General features: G+C 46.8%; 1 protein-coding gene across 1 annotated transcript; it reads left to right on the forward strand.

Moving 5' to 3' along the window:
* The first annotated feature begins 2496 nt into the window (after nucleotides 1-2496).
* slc7a14a (solute carrier family 7 member 14a) lies at nucleotides 2497-23797 on the forward strand. Its single transcript, XM_056295991.1, has 9 exons — nucleotides 2497-2803; nucleotides 3563-3799; nucleotides 12563-12780; nucleotides 12991-13137; nucleotides 17166-17374; nucleotides 18610-18757; nucleotides 20769-21264; nucleotides 22637-22873; nucleotides 23442-23797. The coding sequence occupies exons 1-9, from the start codon at nucleotides 2497-2499 to the stop codon at nucleotides 23738-23740; spliced, it is 2298 nt and encodes a 765-aa protein (XP_056151966.1). The 3' UTR covers nucleotides 23741-23797.
* The last annotated feature ends 217 nt before the right edge of the window (nucleotides 23798-24014 follow it).

A 24014-nucleotide genomic window follows, 5' to 3' on the forward strand; every position in this document is an offset into this window, starting at 1 on the left:
TAACAGGGAGAGCTAAACGCACACAATTTCACATTAAGTCCCATAATTTCTTTCAGAGTCATCGCAGGGAAATTTCTAACGTGCATTTTTCTGTGATTTCGTTATTGCAGCAGTTAAGTATGGAGGGATTCTCATTTAATCATGCCATTGTGATGGTTTACAATGTACTTTGCATTAATCCCGGAGTCACAAAACAATCTCCAAACACAATATTTGCACTCAGTTGTGGTGCAAATGCGAAATGTGCACAAAGAAGCTATTTGCACAAGCCTTCTGCGGAGTGAAAAACGCCATTCACCCAAGCAGGCACAGGTTATTCATTGGAAGCTTGGGTACATAGTTACCCTCCTGATTGCAGCCTCCCTTTCAGATTTCACATTTTCAAATTGTCTGCGGATCAAATGTAAATATCAACTAACTACGTATTGTTTTTGGCCGGGAATGTTAGTCATATTAGTCTCCTCACGGGGCATCCGGTTAGCGTAGTGGTCTATTCCGTTGTCTACCAACCCGTGAATCGCTGATTCGAATCCCAGCGTTACCTCCGGCTTGGTCGGGCGACCCTACAGACACAATTGGCCGTGTCTGTGGGTGGGAAGCCGGATGTGGGTATGTGTCCTGGCCGCTGCACTAGCACCTCCTCTGGTCGGTTGGTACACCTGTTCGGGGGGATGATAGCATGATCCTCCCATGCTCTACGTCCCCCCGGTGAAACTCCTCACTGTCAGGTGAAAAGGAGCGGCTGGCGACTCCACATGTATCGAAGGAGGCGTGTGGTAGTCTGCAGCCCTCCCCGGATCAGCAGAGGGGGTGGAGCAGCGACCCAGATGGCTCAGAAGAGACCCAGATAGCATCCGGATGTGGGCCAATTCAGGTAATGATGTGGCACTGATGGCCTTCTTCTGGCCCTGACAAAATGGATATGAGCCTGAAGTGGCCCACCGTGGACCTGGTGTCGCTAGGAGTCGGCAGCTGCGTGGGCATGGGGATGTATGAGGTCTCTGGGCTGGTTGCCAAATATGGCCCAAATATGCCAACTCAAATGTGGGCCTTTTTTGGCAAAGATGCGGTGTTCTCGGCAACATGTAATCTGGATGTGACCCTGAAGTGGCCCGTGTGGTAAATGGTGAATATGGCCCAAATATCACAAAACAAATATGGGACACCTCTGACAAATACATGGCACATACAGCATTGCTATGACTTGGTTCTGGTCCAGATCTGACCAACAGGAGCGGACCACGCAAGTGCCATCATTCCACGCACTATGTGGGCCAGTGTCGGGTGTGGGACGGGTCCAGGCTACAGCAATTTTGCTACCTGGGGAGGGGTAGTTGTCTGGGTACAACTGGAGAGAAAAGGGGGGAGGGGGTCAAAAAAAAATTAGCGTCCTCATTTTAATAAGCTAACTCCATTGTAAACGGGCTGTGATGGGTGAGTTAACACCTTCGTAAAGCTAATAGACATGCACAGAGATCCTTGATGTCTTCAGCATCTCCGGTGAGCGTCCTCTACCCCGCAGGTGCCCAGATGGCCCGCACGTAACGCAGGCAGCAGTACAACGGCCCATGGGTTACTCCAGTTCATGTTGCCTGATTTCAGGTAGCGTCGATGACTAGCAGGAAGTGAAAGTGCACAATATCTGTGCAAATATAAGGAAACATGTTGGCCACACAAACATACATACTGATAATAAAACCCCTGTATTTATTTTCATACACACATATTTATACACACAGACCTACAGATACATATTTTTGTCTTCACAAAGATGTACACATCTATATGTAAATAGAAAAGTGTTTAATTGAATTTTGAAAATATATGGACCAGATTGATGCTATCTCTCTCTCTCTCTCTCTCTCTCTCTCTCTCTCTCTCTCTCTCTCTCTCTCTCACTTCTCTCCCTCTCCCTCTCTCCCACACACACACGCGCGCATGTAAAGATGAACATGATTTGGCATCTACTGCCACTGCTAATGAGCCTGGTCACCATGGCAACGGGGCTATGGGGACAGTGCTGTTAATGAGCCGCATCTTTATTCAGGTGCGCCTGGGTTGTGGTTGAATCCGTAATGAAGCCCGGGCTGTAGGCACGGCCGCCCTGCTGCGCTCGCAGAAATTAGCCTCGTGTCTCCGAAACGACAAAAGGCAATGTGGTCTTAAACCCTCCCGAGATAAATCCCTCTGTCGTCTTTTTCTTTTCTTTTTTTTTTTTTTACAGATAACCTTGTTTCTCTCATCATGTGGGTAAAAACTAAGACGGCCTTCCACTAACCTGGACAGGAGGGCAAGACATCAGAGCAAAGGAGTACGGACACCGAGGCGGGAGACAGAGAGAGAGACAACACCAACCGGCTTTACAAACTCACCTTGCCATCATTCGGATAAAGAGGAACTTCTCTTCTTTGCTGCTAAAGGGAAGCGAGAGTGGTCACAAAGCTTTGTAGCTTCCTGCTAACTCGTCCCCATTTAACATTGAACCTTACCCTCAGAATGACCGGTTTGGCTGGGAAGCTGGACCCTCGCAGAGTACAATGGGGGTCCACATGGAACACCTTTGCGTCCCGCGTCCTAAGGACCAAGCCTGTGGAGTCCATGTTGGACTCAGCCACGTCGGGCACTGGTCCCCACGGTACCAGACTGGCACGGGTTCTGTCCACCGTGGACCTGGTGTCGCTAGGAGTCGGCAGCTGCGTGGGCACGGGGATGTATGTGGTCTCCGGGCTGGTTGCCAAGGAAATGGCCGGACCGGGGGTCATTGTGTCCTTCATCATCGCTGCCGTTGCCTCCATACTCTCTGGTGAGATTAGACTGCAAGTACACATACATACGGGCTATGCATGCACACACATATGACACATCTGTACTCCCTCAAACTGACCATCCACCCATCATCTACACACTCGCCCGCAAGTCAGCAGACATATTCTCTCTCTCTTAGACTCCTTATCTGCAAATCTCTCTCCCTCCCACACACACACACACACACACACACACACACACACACACACACACACACACACACACACACACACACACACACACAAGCATGTATACACACACTCATGCACACACGTCAATCTCTCCCAGCGGGGACATCCAGGCTTGCAGCAGCCACACACCAGGGCAGATAACAACAACACTGAGGGCATACCCATTCACTCACTCACAGATGTACTAACCTGCAAGATTAGACGGCTCGTATCATAAGCCACAGAAGGTTAGCATTTTTCACATGAGTGTTAAACTGATGGATGTGATCTATGTTAAGAGCCCGTTGATAATCATGCGCTCATCGCAAGGGCAAAGCCATAATACCACAGGGAACTCAAGGGATGCCTTAATGCTAGCTTAATACTGCCATCAATAAGTTCGGCTAAGGTACTCACTTGAATTAAATGACTCTGCTGCAGACTTCCAACTGCATTATGAAATGACCAGGGGTGTGTGTGTGTGTGTGTGTGTGTGTGTGTGTGTAGGGCGGGAGGGGGGGTGTTATCTGTGTGAGCTTGTGTTTTAGTGTAACTTTTCACATGTGTTTCCTCAATGCCTCCTACAGGTGTGTGTTATGCAGAGTTTGGCGTGCGTGTGCCAAAGACCACGGGTTCAGCCTACACGTACAGCTATGTGACAGTGGGGGAATGCGTGGCCTTTTTCATTGGCTGGAATCTCATTCTGGAGTATCTAATTGGCACCGCGGCGGGGGCGTCGGCTCTCAGCAGTATGGCAGACTCGCTGGCCAATCACAGCATCAGCAACTTCATGATCACACACATTGGGACGCTCAATGGCCTGGGTAAGTTGAGAGGGGTGTGGTGATGTTTTACTATGCTCCCAGTTAAGGAATAATAAAAAAAAGATGGACTGGTTGTTACATTTTGAAGACAGTAACATCTTAGATTTTAGGTATAGCTGAGATTTGGCATTCATTGTTAGGGGTCATTGATAGAGTTTTATAGAACCAAATTTTCAAGTTGCCAAAAACTGATTTTACTAAAAACGTGTATGTGGGGGCATCCAGGTAGCATAGCAGTCTATTCCATTGCCTACCAACATGGGGATCGCCAGTTCGAATCCCTGTGTTATCTCCGGCATGGTCGAGCGTACCTACAGACACAATTGGCCGTGTCTGCGGGTGAGAAGCCGGATGTGGGTATGTGTCCTGGTCGCTGCACTAGCGCCTCCTCTGGTTGGTCAGGGCGCCTGGGGGAATTTAGGGAATTGAGGGAAATAGCGTGATCCTACCACACTCTATGTCTCCCTGGTGAAACTCCTCACTGTCAGGTGAAAAGAAGCGGCTGGCAACTCCACATGTATCGGAGGAGGCATGGGGTAGTCTACAGCCCTCCCCGGGTTGGCAGAGGGGCTGGAGCAGTGACTGGGACAGATCAGAAGAGTGGGGTAATTGGCCGGATACAACTGTTAAAAGTGGGGGAAATAAAACAAACAAACAAACAAAAAAAAGTGTATGTGTTTATATACGTTTGTGTGTAGTTTGCAGGTGCTGTTGCCTACTTTGCTAGTATGTTGAATTCTATTGGTGCATTTTGCTATAATTTACATCAGAATGATAGCAACAGCAATGTAATAGTCCTGTAAGAACTTCTTATTTCCAAATGACAAACTACATTCTCTATAGCTCTACCTCAAAAATTATGCTTAACAAGGGTGGTTGAATTGAACTACCACCACAAAGTCACCAAAGTAGGAAATAGAGGATGCATTCCGCCCACTTTAATTATAATTTGATACTTATGACATTCGTTGCTGTGTAGACATGTGCCTTACACCCTTTTACACGTCTCATCTCTGATTTTCCAAAGAGGCTATAGCATGTGATTAGGTAAATAACAGACCTCCTAGAGCTTAGTTTTCAGCTCTCATGAGAAATCTCTGGTTTTGGGGCATGACCCCTGGGGACATGAACCCCAGTCTTACTCCTTCCCAGTGCCAAAGTTGCGCCCTACAAAGTGCAGCTAATACAAAAACATCCGTGGCCACCTTGGAAGACAACACCAGATAGTATCTCACATCTGGCCTGCTTCAAATCTGCAGGGACAAATGCAGGCTCTTTTTACAGTAAATACTCTATAATTGCCCACTGCCCCCTAGACTGAAATTACTGCATAATGTACATTAAAGGGCAATAGTTTAGAATTCACTGTCTCTTGGCACCACCTCATTTGCCCTATGAATAGAATAAATCAACAATGTATTTATATAGATTCAGCAATGAGCAGATTCATTCAGTAGGGCAAATTCATATGCAACATGCACTACTGCATCAAAATTTAGAGTGCAGTAACAGTAACTAGCAGTACCAGTATTTTTTTCTTCAAAACATGAGATGCATCAATCGAAATCATGATCATTTTGGTACATTCCTTCTGATACTGATACTACTATTACTACTTTCGGCTGCTCCCGTTAGGGGTTGCCACAGCGGATCATCCGTTTCCATCTCTTCCTGTCTTCTGCATCTTCCTCTTGTCACACCAGCCACCTCATGTCCTCCATCACCACATCCATAAACCTCCTCTTTGGCCTTCCTCTTTTCCTCTTGCCTGGCAGCTCCATCTTCAGCATCCTTCTCCCAATATACCCAACATGTCTCCTCCACACATGACCAAACCATCTCAATCTTGTCTCTCTTGCTTTGACTCCAAACCGTCCAACCTGAGCTGTCCCTCTAATTTACTCATTCCTAAACCTGTCCTTCTTCGTCACTCCCAGTGAAAATCTTAACTTCTTCAACTCCGCCACCTCCAGATCCGCCTCCTGTCTTTTTATCAGTGCTACCGTCTCCAAACCATACAACATAGCTAGTCTCATATCCATCTTGTAAATCTTCCCTTTAACTCTTGCTGGTACCCTTATGCTGCAAATAACTCCTGACACTCTTCTCCACCCACTCCACTCTGCCTGCACCCTCTTCTTCACCTTTCTTCTGCACTCCCCGTTACTTTAAACAGTTGACCCCAAGCATTTAAACTCATCCACCTTCATCACCTCTACTCCTTGCACCCTCACCATTCCGCTGTCCTCCCTCTCATTCACACATATGTATTCTGTCTTGCTCCTACTGACCTTCATTCCTCTCTCTAGTGCATACCTCCACCTCTCCAGGCTCTCCTTAATCTGCTCTCTACTCTCACTACAGATCATAATGTCATCTGTGAACACCATAGTCTAAGGAGACTCCTGCCTGATCTCATCTGTCAACCTGTCTTTCACCATTGCAAACAAGAAAGGGCTCAGAGCTGATCCTTGATGTAATCCCACCTCCACCTTGAACCCATTCATCACTCCTACTGCACACCTCACCACTGTTACACTGCCCTCATACATATCCTGCACCACTCTTAGATACTTCTCTGCCACTCCCGACTTCCTCATACAAAACCATATTTTCTCTCTTGGCACCCTGTCATATGCTTTCTCTAAATCCACAAAGACATGATATAACTCCTTCTGATCTTCTCTATACTTCTCCATCAACACGCTCAAAGCAAATATCACATCTGTAGAGCTCTTTCAACAACAACAACAACAACAACAACAACTTAGTTTTATATCGTGCCTTTCAAGGAACTCAAGGATGCATTGCACTAGATAATAATAATAAAAATAAAGACTAAAGACCATAGACCTTAGTAAAAAGGTAGGTTTTCAGTAGTCTTTCAAAATTGTCCAAAGAAGCAGCATTGGGCTCTCTGCTGGAGTAGAGTTCCAAAGGGTGGGGGCTGCCACACTAAAGGCTCTATCCCCAAAAGTCCGCAGGCTGGTTTGGGGGATGGAAAGTGGGCCCATGTCTGTAGAGCGCAGATTCCGGGATGGAATAAAGGGGTTGAGGAGGTCTGATAGGTACTGGGGGGTAAGGGCATGAAGGGATTTATAGGTGAGGAGGAGGATTTTATAAGAAATGTGGGATTTGACCAGGAGCCAGTGAAGGTGGACAAGGGTGGGAGTGATGTGTTGCCAGGGCTTGATGAGGGTGAGCACCCTGGCATCTGAATTCTGCACATACTGAAGCCTGTCTAGGGCTTTGCTAGGTACCCCAGACAGGACTCCATTGCAATAATCTAGACAGGAGGTGATGAAGGCATGGATGAGGGTCTTTGCCACAGAGTCTGAGAGTAATGGCCAGAGTCTGGAGATGTTTTTGAGGTGAAAGAAAGCAGATTTGGTGACAGATTTTATGTGTGACTGTGAAGAGAGGGTAGAATCCAGAATGACTCCAAGGTTGTGGACTTCTGGGGATGGGAAGATGGAGCAGCCATCCATGTCAAGGAGAAGATCTCCAACCTTCCGGAGCAGCACCTTGGAAGCCACAACCATGAGCTCAGTCTTATTGGTATTTAGCTTGAGTAGATTTGATGACATCCAGGTTTTTATTTGGTGGAGGCTGTTAACAAGGGATTGTGAGGGGGAGCTGAGAGGATGGTCTAGTGCTGAGATAAAGCTGCGTATCATCAGCATAGCAATAGAAACTTAAACCATGGTGGCAGATGATCTGACCAACGGGGGGCATGTAGATGGTAAAGAGGAGGGGTCCAAGCACGGAGCCTTGTGGCACCCTTGGTTGACTGGGGCTAGGGTGGAACTGGAGTCTCTGATGGTGACACACTGTTTCCTGTTGGTGAGATATGACTGGAACCAGGAGAGAGCTACACCAGTGAGGTCTAGGTATTCAGATAAGTGGTTGAGGAGAATGGTGTGGGAAATAGTGTCGAAGGCAGCAGAGAGGTCCAGGAGGATGAGAACACTGATGTGGCTGGAATCAGCAGCAATGAGGAGGTCATTGGTGATTTTGTTAAGGGCAGTATCCGTGTTGTGGTGTGCTCTGAAGCCAGATTGGAGGGGTTCATAGAGCTCATGGGTGGACACGTGCTGATGGAGTTAGGCAGCAACTTCCATGGCATGAAACCATACTGCTGCTCATTAATCATCACCTCTCCACTTAACCTAGCTTCCACTACTCTTTCCCATATCTACATGCTGTGGCTGATCAACTTTATAGTTACTACAGCTTTGCACATCGCCCTTGTTCTTGAAAATCGGTACCAGTACACTTCTTCTCCACTCCTCAAGAATTTTCTCACTTTCCAAGATTGTGTTAAACAATCTAGTTAAAATATCCACTGCCATCTCTCCTAAACACCTCCATGCCCACAGGTATGATATCTGGACCAACCACATTTCCACTCTTCATCCATGTCATACCTGCCCTCACTTCCTCTTTGCTAATCCACCCCACTTCCTGATTCACTATCCCCAAATCTTCCAACCTTCTCTCTCTCATTTTCTTCATTCATCAGCCCCTCAAGGTACTCCTTCCAATTTTTCAACACACTATCCTCGCTTCTCAACACATTTACATCTCTATCCTTCATCACCCTAACCTGCTGCACATCCTTCTCAGCAACATCCCTCTGTCTAGCCAATCCGTACCAGTCCCTTTTCTCCTTCCATAGTGTCCAACCTCTCATACAACTCACCCTACACATTTTCCGTTGCCTTCACCACCTCTCTCTTCACTTTACACCACATCTCCTCCTACTCTTGTCTACTTTCTTCCTCTCTATGATTATCCCACTTCTTCTTTGCCAACCTCTTCCACTGTATACTGTAACGTGCATGGGTAAGTACGTTGGTCCTTGACTAAAGGGTCGGACCCTTTAGTCGACTGGTTAACGTTGTCGCTCGCGGAGTGGGAGACACGGGTTCGCGTCCCGGCTGTGGCGGTTCCCGGACTGGCTGTGGCGGTTCCCGGACTGCCCCCCGAATTTGCTACATTGGTGTCAGAAGTGGGATGGTGAGACTGTGAGGTCATCGGAAGCACGTGCGTCCAGAGGCCTGAGGGAGCTGATATGCTGAAGCGCGGGGACGCGCTTCCCAAAGGAGGGGGGTAGTGTAACGTTCATGGATAAGTCGACACGTTGGTCCTAGCCTTTAGTCGACTGGTTAACGTTGTCGCCTGCGGAGTGGGAGACACAGGTTCGCGTCCCGGCTGTGGCGGTTCCAGGACTGCCCCCCGAATTCGCTACAATACTTTCCTGTACTTCCTCATTCCACCACCAAGTCTCATTGTCTTCCTTCCTCAGTCCAGATGACACACATAGTACCTTCCTAACTGTCTTCCTCATTATATCTGCAGTGGTTGCCCAGCCATCCAACAGCTCTTCACTACCACCCAGTGCCTGTCTTAACTCCTCCCTGAACTCCAAACAATAGTCTTCCTTCTTCAACTTCCACCATTTGATCCTTGGCTCTGACTTCACTCTCTTCCTCTTCTTGATCTCCAAAGTCATTCTACAGACCACCATGCTGCCTAGCTACGTTCTCCCGTCACCACCTTTCAGTCTCCAATCCCTTTCAGATCACGCCTCCTGCATGAGATATAGTCCACCTGTGTGCACTTTCCTCCACTCTTATACGTCACCTTGTGTTCCTCTCTCTTCTTGAAATACGTATTCACCATAACAATTTCCATGCTTTTTGCAAAATCCACCACCATCTGTCCTTCTACATTCCTCTCCTTGACACCATACCTACCCATCACCTCCTCATCACCTCTGTTCCCTTCACCAACATGCCCATTGAAGCCCACTCCAATCACCACTCTCTCCTCCTTGGATACACTCTCCACCACTTCATCCAACTTACTCCAGAATTCTTCTTTCTTTTCCATCTCACACCCAACTTGCAGTGCATATGCGCTGACATTCATCATCACAGTTCATCATCACACCGTAGTAGAAAAGTTTGAACTCACCTCCGATGTTCCTGGCCTTACTCCCCTTCCACCTTGTCTCTTTCACACACCGTATCCCTACCTTCCTTCTCTTCATCATATCAATCAGCTCTCTCCCTTTACCAGTCATAGTGCCAACATTTAAAGTTCTGACTCTCACCTCCACACTCCTATTATTCCTTCTCTTCCACTGCCTCTGGACATGCCTTCCCCCTCTTCTTCTCCTTTGCCCAACAGTAGCATAATTTCCACCAGCACCCTGCTGGCAAACAGTACCGGTGGCAGTCGTTGGTAACCTGGACCTCGACTGATCCGGTATGGAAATCCGATTTATGATCAGCATATTTGATTTGGCAAAGGTTTTATGCCAGATGCCCTTCATGACGCAACCCTCCCCATTTATTCAGGCTTGGGACTGGATGGGTTTCCTTCTGGTACATTGCTTATAAGCCACCCATACATAGATGGGTGATAAATTGAAGGAAAAGCCTAAATGTTTGGTCCCTACAATGAGGGGGTCCGGGAGCTCTGTTATGCTGTGGGGGGCATTTTCCTGGCATGGTTTGCGTCCACTTGCCCTCTTAGAGTGAAGAGTCACTGTAAATTAATACAAAGTTATTCTGAGTGATTACCTTTATCCTATTTTGGGCGGCACGGTGGCCCAGTGGTCAGCACTGTTGCCTCACAGAAAGACGGTCCTGGTTTCGAACCCTGTGGTTGTCCAACCTTGGGGGGTCATCCCAGGTCGTCCTCTGTGTGGAGTTTGCATGTTCTCCCCTTGTCTGCAGTGGGTTTTCTCCAGGTGCTCCGGTTTCCCCCACCATCAAAAAGAAACATGCATGTTAGGGTTTATACTCCTCTCTGTGCCCCTGACCAAGGCAATGGGGAAAGAACTGGAGTTGGTCTCCGGGCGCAGCATGAAGGTGCGGCAGCCCATTGCTCCTAGCTACACAGATCACAGCTAGGAAGGGTTAATTTGCCGTAACTGAATTTCCCAAAGGGGATTAATAAAGGAAACGTAATCTTAAAACTTATTTTCTATCCTGATGGGAGTGATCTCTTCCAGGATGACAATGTCCCCATCCACAGGGCTCCAGGGGTCACTGAATGGTTTGATGAGGATGAAAATGATGTAAATCATATGCTATGGCCTTAACAGTCACCAGATCTCAACCCAATTGAACACCTGTGGGAGATTTTGGTCCAACAAGAGACAATGATCTCCACCAACACCATCAAAATACCAAATGAAAGAATATCTTTTTGGAAGAATGGTGTTTCATCCCTCCAGTAGAGTTCAGAGACTTGTAGAAGCTATGACAAGGAGCATTGAAGCTGTTCTGGTGGGCTAGGGTGCTGGTGACCCATCACCCTACTAACACACTTCCGAATTCGAATGGTAGTTTCACAATTTATCTTAGGAATGGCATCACCATGGAAAGTAACAGTGGCAGTAGCGTCTTGGTGATAACACTGTTTCATGCTACATGTTTTTCCAGGTCTATGTTTTGTAAGGGAATCCTGAAAATCTCATGTAATACAACATGTATAGCCTCAATGTGTGCCATTCAGGTTTATCAGGGCGATGCCGCCCTGTCAGTCGCTTCCTGCTGGCCGCTGACAGAGTTGTGAGAGAGTGGTCACATGACAGCCAACACAGCCAGCTGTTCCACACTGCAATGAAAAAATATGGTTTCCTTTTCCTGCCAGTGCTCACTCTCCACACCCTTGGGAAAGTGTGGATTTTATTTATTCTGTGTGTGTCTGAAAGAGAGAGACAAGTTTTTGCATGTACGTGTGTCCGCGCTTTAGTGTGTGTCTTGAGTTGAGTTTGTGTATAACACAAGCCGTCCTGCCTCAGAATAACTGCAATATAATCATAGAGCTTACTTTAATCTGTGGAGATGCAGAATGAGTTTGGTTTATATATACACACCAATAAACCAATGTACCAATATACCCATTTACCCCATTTACCAAGACAAGAACCCAAAAGATTGTGAATTTATTTTAAAACTACAATATGATAAATAGGACAAAGGACAAACATAATTCTAGATATCGGTTATTAACAGCTTTTTTTACATTTTTTGGTTTCCTCCGAGTGCTCTGGTTTCCTCTCACAGTCCAAAGACATGCAAGTCAGGTGAATCATGAACACTAAATTGTTCCTAGGTGTGCATGTGTGTGTGTGTGTGTGTGTGTGGGGGGGGGGGCTGTGATGGCCTGGCGGCCTGTCCAGGGTGATTCCCCGCCTGCCACCTAATGAATGCTGGGGTAGGCTCCACCATCCCCGCGACCCTGAGTAAGGATAAGCGGTTTGGATAATGAATGAATGACTGAACAATATGATAAATTACAATAATCGACCAATTACGTAGTAATAGCGTACCAGTTCATGTACATTGTACATATACCAGTATGCTCCATCATGTCCATCTACCTCAGGCATGTATGTAAGTAACCTGCTGACATCCATTTCAGCATCTCTGATATAGTCTCTGCAACACTGCTCTTTATCACCTCTTATTTCACCTGTATAACGTCAATCCTTGTGTATATATCTGAAGATTGTTGTGTTGCTATTCTATGTTAAGTACACCAAGAGAGCCACGAAACCGGAGTCAAAGCTCATGTTTGTGCACACCTACATAGCCAATAAACATGATTCTGATTATTGTATTTCCTTTTGAATGACAATAACTATGTTTTCTGTGTTGGGCTGTGGGGGTGTGTGTGTGTGTGGGTGTGTGTGTGTGGTTGTGCGTGGGTTTGCGTGTTCGCTTGTACATGTAAAATGTTTAGGAAAAGGAGAGCAGTCATATCCAGATCTGCTGGCGTTGGTCATAGCCATTCTGGTGACTGTGATCGTTGCACTTGGGGTGAAGAACTCTGTGGGTTTTAACAACGCTCTGAATGTGATCAACCTCATTGTGCTGGTGTTCATGATGATCGCCGGGCTGTTCTTTGTCAATGGAGAGAACTGGGACGAGGGGAGATTCCTGCCCTTTGGCTGGTCGGGGGTAAGCGCACACACACACACACACACACACACACACACACACACACACGCACTTGAACACTGAAGTACCAAAACACGTGTACACTCACAAAAGAACCAATCCAAAAGAACCAATCCAAACTATGTAGCTATCTTCTGTCTTTGACTAAACCTATTTTTTCTTGTCTTTGTTTGTTTGTTTGTTTGTTTGTTTGTTTGTTTACCCTTCCAGGTGATGCAGGGTGCTGCCACTTGTTTCTATGCATTCATTGGTTTTGACATCATTGCTACGACAGGAGAGGAGGCCAAGAGTCCCAACACATCCATCCCCTACGCAATCACTGCCTCTCTTATCACCTGCCTCACTGCCTACGTCTCTGTGAGTTAGCACGCACGCACACACACACACACACACACACACACACACACACACACACACGCGCTGTGAAAACTATAATGGGCATATCTACATCCACTGAACTAAGACGGGTGTCAGATATTAAAGCTATTCAGCATCTTCTCAAGACATAATAGGATACAGAAGCAGCGTTGTGGCCATGCAACCAGCTGATCTCTGAATGAAGAGTTGGACAAGAGTTTAGCTCTTTTTCATCTATTATCACCAAGAGGCAAATTCAGAATTCCTACAGCGCAATGCTTTTCAACCAATAATACATTAATAATATACTGAAAGGTATGATGAGGCAGCTCGCCTCACAGCAAGAAGGTCCCGGGTTCGAGCCCCTGGGTAGTCCAATCATGGGGGTCGTCCTCTGTGTGGAGTTTGTATGTTCCCCCCGGGTCTGCGTGGGTTTCCTCCGGCGGCTCCGGTTTCCTCTCACAGTCCAAAGACATGTAGGTCAGGTGAATCAGCCGTACTAAATTGTCCCTAGGTGTGAATGTGTGTGTGTGTGTGTGTGTGTGTGTGTGTGTGTGTGTGTGTGTGTGTGTGTGTGTGTCGGCCCTGTGATGGCCTGGCGGCCTGTCCAGGGTGTCTCCCCGCCTGCCGCCCCGTGACTGCTGGGATAGGCTCCAGTAGCCCGACCCTGAGAGCAGGATAAGCGGTTTGGATGATGGATGAATGGAAGGTATGACGAGTAAGGTGTCCTAAAATCTGCTTACTCACTCTGTTCAGTGTTTTTCAACCAATCCCAAGTGCTACACCCATTTTGTTTTATGGATTACCAAATTATCTTCTCGTTATCTTTACGCTCACACATGCATCTTATGAAGCGCTGAAGTTTTATACGGTTATTCATGAGCAGAGATTAGAAGTCTTACACTTAAATTACATCAAACTTTTGTGCAGGAATTTAAATAAAGTCTTAATCTGCAACATTAACACCCACACTCAGTGGGTGTGAAGTTTCTCATTTTCTTCACTTCTTCTTTCATCCCTGCAGTTAGTGTGTGCGCATGCTCATGCGTGTGTGCGCACATCGGCATCTGCATTGCTCATCTTGACTTGGAGAACCCATCAAATTTCTTATTTTGGTACATTCACTTTTCTGGTTGGTTGTTACTATGGTTACAGTTTTACATCGGCCAATCAAGAGTGAGTTAAAGACTTATTCATCATTGCCTTGGGCAAAGATCTCATCACTGACTTCAAAACAGTAACTTCAAATGCTGCCTTCCCATCTCGCTCCCTCTACTGTCGCTTTCTCTCTACTTTTCTGACCTTTTTTTTTTGCAGTATTTTCTTATGCTCCAAAATCCTGCTTTTCCTCCCTTTCTTGCTCTCTTTTTCATCACCCTCATTTGGTGTGCAAGGTTTTTGGAAACCCCTTCAGCTTTCCCCACTAGTAAGTTTGGAACCTGAGTCAAAGCCACTTTAATCTTCACATCACATCACATGTGCAGAAGTCTTTTCCCTGTGACTTACCGTGTACATACCGGCTCAGGCTCACCAGGATCCCTTGCACAGTACAAAGGGATGCTACGATATATGCCAGTGGTTACTTTTGCTGTTCGGAGTCCATAAGATAAATGAATATAGTTAGTGGTACCGATAGACTAGGTTAGCCCTCTCTGATGGGCCTACCCACGGTCCCACAGCATGCTTGTGCCCAGATTCGGCAAGGAGTCAAAAGGCAGCCAAAGAATATCCATCCCTCCCTCTTTCACTGAGGGCTAGTCTTTTTAGTCTCTCTCTCTCTCTCTCTCTCTCTCTCTCTCTCTCTCTCTCTCTCTCTCTCTCTCTCTCTCTCTCTCTCTCTCTCTCTCTCTCTCTCTCTCTCTCTCTCTCTCTCTCTCTCTCTCTCTCTCTCTCTCTCTCTCTCTCTCTCTCTCTCTCTCTCTCACACACTACTTAATCGGTTCATCTAAATCTGTCTTTGCAGTGCATTGTCTCTTTATCTGTGACAGATGGCCCTGCATGATTTCATTTGTCAAACTCAAGGATAACACATTTGCTTGTGTGCACATACCCCCCCCCCGCCCACACACACACACAAACGTGAATGAAGCACATCTTCCGTGAGATGCACACTGTGCGCTGTGTGTGTGTGTGTGTGTGTGTGTGTGTGTGTGTGTGTGTGTGTGTGTGTGTGTGTGTGTGTGTGTGTTGCATTGAGGTAGCATGTGGGGATGCAGTGAAACAGTGTGAGACCGTTCATGTGACTGAACATGAAACAGCACTGACAGTATGCAGCAGTGTCTGTGAGGTCCAACGTAAACACGTAGCTGGTGTTGAACTCTAGTTGGGTGTTTGGTTTGGTGTGTTTGGTGAGGACAGACATAAAACTCATCTCTCCTTGGTCTAAGTACCATGTAATCTAAAGGGCTAGAATGTGAAAGCGGCACACTTACATTACATGTCCGTCTATTAGGCGACGCAGCATCTCCCTTCCTTGGGAACATGGGTCAAAAGGGCCAGTTGAAAATAATATTATAATCATGAATTCATGAATTTAACATCTCCCCAATGTGCACACAGCATAGTGTAGGTAGATAGTGTAGATAGATAGTAATGTCTCAACTGAATGTCAGGATGCACTGCAATATTGCGATGAACACTGTAAAGTCTACCATTACGATATTGCAACGTTTCTTACATAAATATGAGAGACATGACCAGGCATTGCATAATATCAGCTGGACCGAAGAGAGGACAAAGTGATTGTGTGGCAGTGTTGACAATACCCACATAGACTTTGTCGATGGGACTGCTGCCAAAGAATTTATTGGGAAAGCAATATGCAATTCCTTATTGCAGAAATTATAATGAAGTAAAAGCAGCATTATGTACTCCATAGGGAGATGGTTGGAGCTTGTACATTGCAGTCATGCACATACACAGTGTTCAGTGACTGACTCAAGATGCCTCTGAGACGGCATGCATGGGAAACGTACCTTAAACATTCACTTTGAGACCACTTGGTGTCATCTGGTATCCCCAAATACAGAGTTCTGCTGGTCCAGCATAAAGGACACAAGAAATCAAATGAATGATAAAACATACTTAAAGGGATGTCTGGGTGGCGTGGCAGTCTATTCCATTGCCTACCAACATGGGAATTGCCAGTTCGAATCCCCGTGTTACCCCCGGCTTGGTCGGGTGCCATGTCTGCAGGTGGAAAGCCGGATGTGGGTATGTGTCCTGGTCGCCGCACTAGCGCTTCCTCTGGTCAGTCGGGGCGCCTGTTCAGTGGGGAGGGGGAAGGGGGGGGGGAGTAGCGTGATTCATCTACATGCTATGTCCCCCTGGTGAAACGCCTCACTGTCAGGTGAAAAGAAGCGGCTGGTGACTCCACATGTATTGGAGGAGGCATGTGATAGTCTGCAGCCCTCCCCGGATCGGCAGAGGGGGTGGAGCAGCGACCAGGATGGCTTGGAAGAATGGGGTAATTGGACAAGTACAATGGGGGGGAAATCCCCCCCCCCAAAAAAAACATACTTGAAATAGAAGAGGTCCAAAATGAAAAGAGCATCCTCATAGCATACCCATTAAGCAAATCAGCTCCTCTAAGAAGTACAATGGGGCAGGGAGTACATTTTTGTAAAATGTATAGTCTGGATTACAGTAGCTAGCAAAATGTGTTCTGGCCTATTTGTTGCTCTATTGTACCATCATATTAAATACATCCTCTACAGTAATATTCTAGATAATGCTTACCTTAAGAAAAAAGCAACATTAAAGACCGTAATTTTTTTTATATTATTAGTTGAATAAAAAGGGGACACCAACTTCTTGGGGACATGGGGCAAAATCTTTTGAGTCGTTCTGATCTACCTGTTTGCCTTGCACTCATTCTTTCAAATAGTGTTGTTAGCTGTTTTTTTATTCTTTTTACTCTGACGAGCTCCCTTGTATCAACACAAATAGCTAGATGACAAACTTTCTTCTTCAAACTGAATAAGACTGGAAGTCTTTATTTTTAACATCCACCCTCCATCTCCCTCCAGGTTTCTGTGATCTTGACTCTGATGGTGCCATACAACGAGATTGATGAAGACGCCCCGCTGATGGAAATGTTCGCGGTGCATGGCTGCATGTTTGCAAAGTACATCGTGGCGGTGGGATCCATAGCAGGGCTCACTGTCTCGCTGCTGGGCTCCCTGTTCCCAATGCCAAGAGTTATCTATGCCATGGCCGGAGATGGCCTGCTGTTCAAGTGAGTATATACAAAAAAAGACAGACACTCAAACATAAGCTATTCACACACACACACACACACACACACACACACACACATGTATGTATGTATATATATATATATAGTGTAATTCTTTCATGTTACGTGTTTTTCAAGAATAAATAGATGAGTTGCCAATGTATTAATGTGTATGTATGCATGTGTGTGTCTGTGCATGTGTTTTTGTGTAATCTGAATGTGTCTATCTTCTTCTTTCGGCTTGTTCGCCATTTCTCAGGGGTCGCCACAGCAGAGTTTTGCCCTCCATAGCTTTCTGTCTGACACATCCCTCTTCTCCAACTTTTACTTAGTCTTCCTCTTTTTCTTTTGCCATGTATTTCCATGTCCAGTACTTTCTTTCCCCTATAGTCTGTCTCCTATTTGTACATGTCCAAACCATCTTGTCTCTCTCAACTTCTCATCCACACCTCTGATCTTGAACGTAGCTCTCACTTCTTCATTTCTCTTCCAGTCTTTGCTAGTCACTCCCAAGGACCAATGCAGCATGTTCATCTCTGCTGCCTGTAATGTGGAGTCTAGCCTCTCTGTTGTTGTCACTGCTTCCATACCATAGAGCATGGCAGGCCTAACCATAGAGCATGGCAGGCCTCACCATGCATTTGTATACTTTGACCTTTACCCTCAACGGCAATATTTTGTCACAAAGTACTCCAGCTACCTTTCTCCATGAACTCCACCCAGATTGTGTCCTTTTCTTGACTTCCTTCTCGCCACCGCCTTCTGTCTGTATTGTCGATCTTAAGTACTTGAACTTGTTAACTTCTGGGACATCTTCTCCTCTTAAGGTCAATCCTGGACTTTCTTCTTGCTTATTCATACACAGGTACTCAGTCTTTGTTCTGTTGGTCTTAAGTCCTCTGATCTCTAGCGGTGCTCTCTAATCTTCAAGGTCTCTCTCCAATCTTTCCTTGTCCTCGTTTGCCAGCACAATGTCATCGGCAAACATTATGTTCCAGGTGGCTCGTTCTTAGGATTTTCTGTGAAGCTGTCCTTCAGGATCATAAACAGCAAAGGGGTCAACACCGATCCTTGATGCAGTCCTTCCTTTACCTCAAATGCTTGTTGTTCCCTGCACACGTCCTGACTTATGCTGATGTAATTATGTAATTACGCTGAGTGTGTCCATCTAACTGTCTGTCTATAATATCCGTCATTGCACATGTACATTAATGTCTGTTTGTCCGTATGTATAGGTTCCTGGCCAACGTGTCTACCTATACAGAGACTCCAGCAGTGGCCTGTGTTGTGTCGGGCTGTCTGGCTGCCTTGCTGTCCCTCCTGGTCAGCCTCAGAGACCTCATAGAGATGATGTCCATTGGCACCTTGCTGGCTTACACCCTGGTAAGCGGATGGGTACTAAAGAGACCTCAAAGAACTTGTCGCCTGCAGCTGACTCACAAGCTTTGCATAATGTTTATTTCTGTAGCTGTTAATGGTGAGAGATTATTCACAACATTAATGTTGATTGAAGGGACACAGCCAGCAAATCCATGGCATCAACCCAGCTGTAAGATTTGCTTAGATGTTGTAGCACAAAAATGTGTGGCAGTATGATAGGTACCCAGATTATTACTTGCAGTGACAGCTCTAAAAGAAAAAAAGTTTTCTAAAAATAATTATTTTCAAGTAACACCGCCCAGTGTCGAAATTGGGCAGCTTTGTATGCATTGTCACTTACTGTATTTTTGTATATGATGTACTATACTGCTCAAAAAAATAAAGGGAACACATAAGCAATGCAATGTAGCTCCAAGTCAATCACACTTTTGAGATATCAACCTGTCCAGTTAGGAAGCAACACTGATTTGTGAATCAATTTCACCTGTTGGTAAATTGTCTAATTTCCACCAGGTGGAAATTAGACAATTTGCAAGACAACCCCTATAAAAGGAATGGATTTGCAGGTGGTGGCCACAGACCATTTGCCTGTCCTCATCTTTTCTGGCCGATCTTTGGTTAGTTTTTCATTTTGCTAGTGTCCTCACCACTAGAGGTGGCATGAGGCGTTATCTGCAACCTACAGAAGTTGCTCAGGTAGTGCAGCTCATCCAGGATGGCACATCAATGCGTGCTGTGGCAAGAAGATTTGATGTGTCTCCCAGCACAGTGTCCAGAGCATGGAGGAGGTACCAGGAGACAGGCCAGTACACCAGGAGACGTGGAGGGGGCCGCAGGAGGACAACAACCCCGCAGCAGGACCGCTATCTGGTCCTTTGTGCAAGGAGGAAAAGGAGGAGCACTGCCGGAGCCCTACAAAACGACCTTCAACAGGCCACTAATGTGCAGGTTTCTGCTCAAACAGTGAGAAACAGAATGCATGAGGATGGTATGAGGGCCCGACGTCCACAATTGGGGCCTGTGCTCACAGCCCAACACCGTGCAGCCCGATTGACCTTTGCCAGAGAACATCTTGGTTGGCAGATTCGCCATTGGCGCCCTGTGCTCTTCACAGATGAGAGCAGGTTCACACTGAACACATGTGACAGACATGAGAGAGTCTGGAGACGCTGTGGAGAACGTTCTGCTGCCTGCAACATCCTCCAGCATGACCGGTTTGGCGGTGGGTCAGTGATGGTCTGGGAAGGCATATCCTTGGAGGGCCGCACAGACCTCTACGTGCTAGCCAGAGGTACCATGACTGCCATTAGGTACCGGGATGAGAGCCTCAGACCCATTGTCAGACCATATGCTGGTGCAGTGGGCCCTGGGTTCCTGCTCATGCATGACAATGCTCGTCCTCATGTGGCCAGAGTTTGTCAGCAGTTCCTGTATGTCGAGGGCATTGATGCTATGGACTGGCCTGCACGTTCCCCAGACCTGAATCCAATCGAGCACCTCTGGGACATCATGTCTTGTACCATCCGCCAACGCGATGTCGCACCACAGCCTGTCCAGGAGTTGACCGATGCCCTGATCCAGGTCTGGGAGGAGATCCCTCAGGAGACCATCCGTCGTCTCATCAGGAGCATGCCCAGACGTTGTAGGGAGTGCATACAGGCACGTGGAGGCCACACACACTACTGAGCCTCATTTTGAATCGTCTTGAAGAATTTCCACAGAAGTTGGATCAGCCTATGTTCTCATTTTCCACTTTGATTTTGAGTATGATTCTGAATCCAGACCTTAATGGGCTAATGATTTTGATTTCCATTGATCATTCTTAGGTTATTTTGCTCTAAACACATTCCTCTGTCTAATACATAAAGATTTTCAGCTGAAATATTTCATTCATCGAGGTCTATATTGTGTTTTTAGGTGTTCCCTTTATTTTTTTGAGCAGTGTATATGACTTAGTGGTCAAGCTGTTCTGCCATAAGATGAATGATAAAGCTGTTACCCTTTCGATTTACAGGTTAGTCTTTGTGTACTGCTGCTACGTTACCAACCTGAGGGTGACATCCACGGCTTTGTCAACTTCCTGTCTGAAGAGCAGAACAACAAGAGAAAGGAGGGTGTTCTTGCCGAGTGTGAGAAGGATGCCTGCTCACCAACCAGCGAGGCTGACGAGTATGGAGGAGCACCCACCAACACCTGCGGCGCGAAAAACCTCCCATCGATAGGTGACAATGAAATGCTGATTGGCAAACCAGACAAAACCGCCTACACGGCCAGCCACCCAAACTACGGCACAGTGGACATGGCCACAGGCATTGAAGCAGAGGAGTCCGAGAGCGGAATGTCACGGCGCCTCAAGAAGCTGATTGGACCGCATTATTACACACTGAGGATCCGATTGGGCCTGCCAGGAAAGATGGACAGGCCCACGCCAGCCACAGGGAAGACGGTCACTATGTGCGTGCTGCTGCTCTTCATCATCATCTTTGCTTTCTGCTCCTTCATCATTTTTGGTGAGGAAAATGTGAAATATATTACTTGACAGAAATGTTACAACCTTGCAAGTCATGGATTTACATGAAGGGGGTATAAGTGTTAACTGCATTAAAAGTCTGTAATATTGGGGCATGTGTGTAGCGTAGTGGTGTATTCCATTGCCAATCAAAACGGGGATTGACAGTTCAAATCCCTGTTACCTCCGGCTTGGTCGGGCATCCCTACAGAAACAATTGGCCGTGTCTGCAGGGTGGGAAACCAGATGTGGGTATGTGTCCTGATCGCTGCACTAGCGCCTCCTCTGGTTGGTCGGGGCACCTGTTCGGGGGGGGGGGGATAGCATGATGCTTCCACACGCTACATCCCCCTGGCAAAACTCTTCACTGTCAGGTGAAAAAAAGTGGCCGGCGACTCCACATGTCTTGAAGGAGGCACGTGGTAGTCTGCAGCCCTCTCCGGATCAGCAGAGGGTGTGGAGCAGCGACCGGGATGGCTCGGAAGAGTGGGGTAATTGGGCAAGTACAATTGGAAGAAAAAGGGGGGGGGGTTTGTTATATTGATTTGCAATGTAAGAATTAGGGTGGCTTAGTGGTTAGGCACTGTAGCCTCATAGCAAAAGGGTCCTGGGTTCCTTTTTACATGGAATTTCCATGTTTTTCATGTTTTCATGTGAGTTTTCTCCTAAAGACATGCATGGTAAATGGATACCGTAAGCTGCCATCCGTATGACTACAAATGATTGTGTGTGGGCCATTTTTTTTTACATTTTTATTATTATTATTTTCCCCCCCTTTTACTCCCCAATTGTATCTGGTCAATTACCCTACTCTTCCGAGCTGTCCTGGTCGCTGCTCACCCCCTTTGCCGATCTGGGGACGGCTACAGACCACCATATGTCTCCTACGATACATGTGGAGTCGCCAGCCGCTTCTTTTCACCAGACAATTGAGTTCCACCAGGGGGACGTAGCACATGGGAGGATCACGCTATTTCCCCCAGTTCCCCCTCCCCCCCGAACAGGCGCCCCAACCGACCGGAGGAAGCACTCATGCAGTGGACCAGGTCACACACCCACATCTGACTTCCCACCCACAGACTCAGCCAATTGTGTCTGTAGAGACGCCCGACCAAGCCAGAGGTAACATGGGGATTCGATCTGGCGATCCCCATGTTGGTAGGCAATGGAATAGACCACTACGCTACCAGGACACATGCGTGGGCCATTTGATTAACTGAGAACCTGTGGAATAGCCATGAATGAATGTGTGGATGTGCAGTATATTCACTTCTATGTTGACTATAACCTTCCAACATATATCTAAGGGTCAACTAACCCCTCCACCATACCCTCCCATCCTTTATTTTTCTTTCTTTCGTTCTCTCTTTTAGGATCAAGCTATATTGGAGAGGGTCGCTGGTGGGCTCTGTTGCTGCTAATCTCCTTTATTATCCTCATTGCACTGCTCATCATCGTCATCCTTCAGCAGCCAGAGAACCCCAAGCGGCTGCCCTACATGGCACCGTGTGTGCCCTTTGTACCCGCTTCAGCTATGCTAGTCAACATCTACCTCATGCTTAAACTGTCTGCCATCACCTGGATTCGATTTGCTATCTGGTGCTTCATCGGTAAAGCTCAAAGTTTACTCCCAGATTGCCGTTTAAACTGCCATGTTTAGATGGGTTTATTTATTGCCAACTGAGAAAATTTCATCTATGAATAAATGATTTATTAGTTGCTTTCGTTATATTATGCAGTTGTGATTCCGATGGATTTATAGGATGCACTGGTTTATGTGGTCCTCATTGGCTCGGTGTGTGTGTGTGTGTTTATGCACACACAGGTGTCTGTGTGTGTGTACAGGTGTGAAGCCTTGTTCAGTCATCCTTTTAGTTTTTTATTGCTTGTGTGAAGGCAAAATTAATGCAGCCTGGTGTTAAGCATAGTTTTTGTCAGCACAGAGCTAGACTTTTTTTCCCCTGTGTAATTGGATTTGCCGTTTCCTGACTCCCTTTGAGTGGGATGAATTATTTAATGCTCGTATAGACATATGCAAATTAGTATTTCCCTTTAACCTCAAAGTTTACACCTCTCCCACCGCACATTAAAGTCTAACACACTGTGTGGATTTGTGTATGCACTGGTACATATGTGCGTCTGTTATCTGTGTCTGTGTGTGTATTTCTACCCATCCAGGCGTACTCATCTACTTTGGCTACGGCATGTGGAACAGTACGCTGGAGATCACCGCCAGAGAGAATGAGGTGCACGCCTCCACCTACCAGCGCTATGACCAGGGCGTGGACGAAGGCTTCTGCGGCTTTGACGACGACTTCTACCCACCTAGCAATGACCCCTGGGGGGCACCGGAGGGGGGATCAGGGCTGACCCCACCCCCAGAGGGAAAGCCAGAAAGTGACGGGACAGTGCCGAAAGGCGAGGCCCGGACCACAGCCAATCATGGCCTCGCGGAGGAAGACCCGATGGATTTCTGAAGGGACTGACCTTGTGCTGCCCTGAATGTACTGCCTTGTCTGCTGCCTGGGGGAGGGAACGGGATAGTGGTGTGTGTGTGTGTGTGTGTGTGTGTGTGTGTGTGTGTGTGTGTGTGTGTGTGTGTGTGTGTGTGTGTGTGTGTCTGCACGCACACGCCTGTGTGTTTGCATGCTGGTGTGTGTGTTTTAATGTGTGTCTAACCCTTGGGCTAGATTATTTCTTGGCAGTGGGTGTGTTTTTCTCCTAACCAATCACTGCCACGCTTGCCCCCCA

This window comes from Lampris incognitus, chromosome 16, assembly GCF_029633865.1.
Source record: "Lampris incognitus isolate fLamInc1 chromosome 16, fLamInc1.hap2, whole genome shotgun sequence".
NCBI lineage: Eukaryota > Metazoa > Chordata > Actinopteri > Lampriformes > Lampridae > Lampris > Lampris incognitus.

What these genes read in the sequence shown, in the direction of transcription:
- slc7a14a (XM_056295991.1), top strand. Translation starts at nt 2,497, where the DNA reads ATGACCGGTTTGGCTGGGAAGCTGGACCCTCGCAGAGTACAATGGGGG. An exon ending in CCTTGCTGGCTTACACCCTG is followed by an intron (nt 18,758 to 20,768) that starts GTAAGCGGATGG and finishes TTCGATTTACAG; the next exon opens with GTTAGTCTTTGTGTACTGCT. An exon ending in TGCTATCTGGTGCTTCATCG is followed by an intron (nt 22,874 to 23,441) that starts GTAAAGCTCAAA and finishes CTACCCATCCAG; the next exon opens with GCGTACTCATCTACTTTGGC.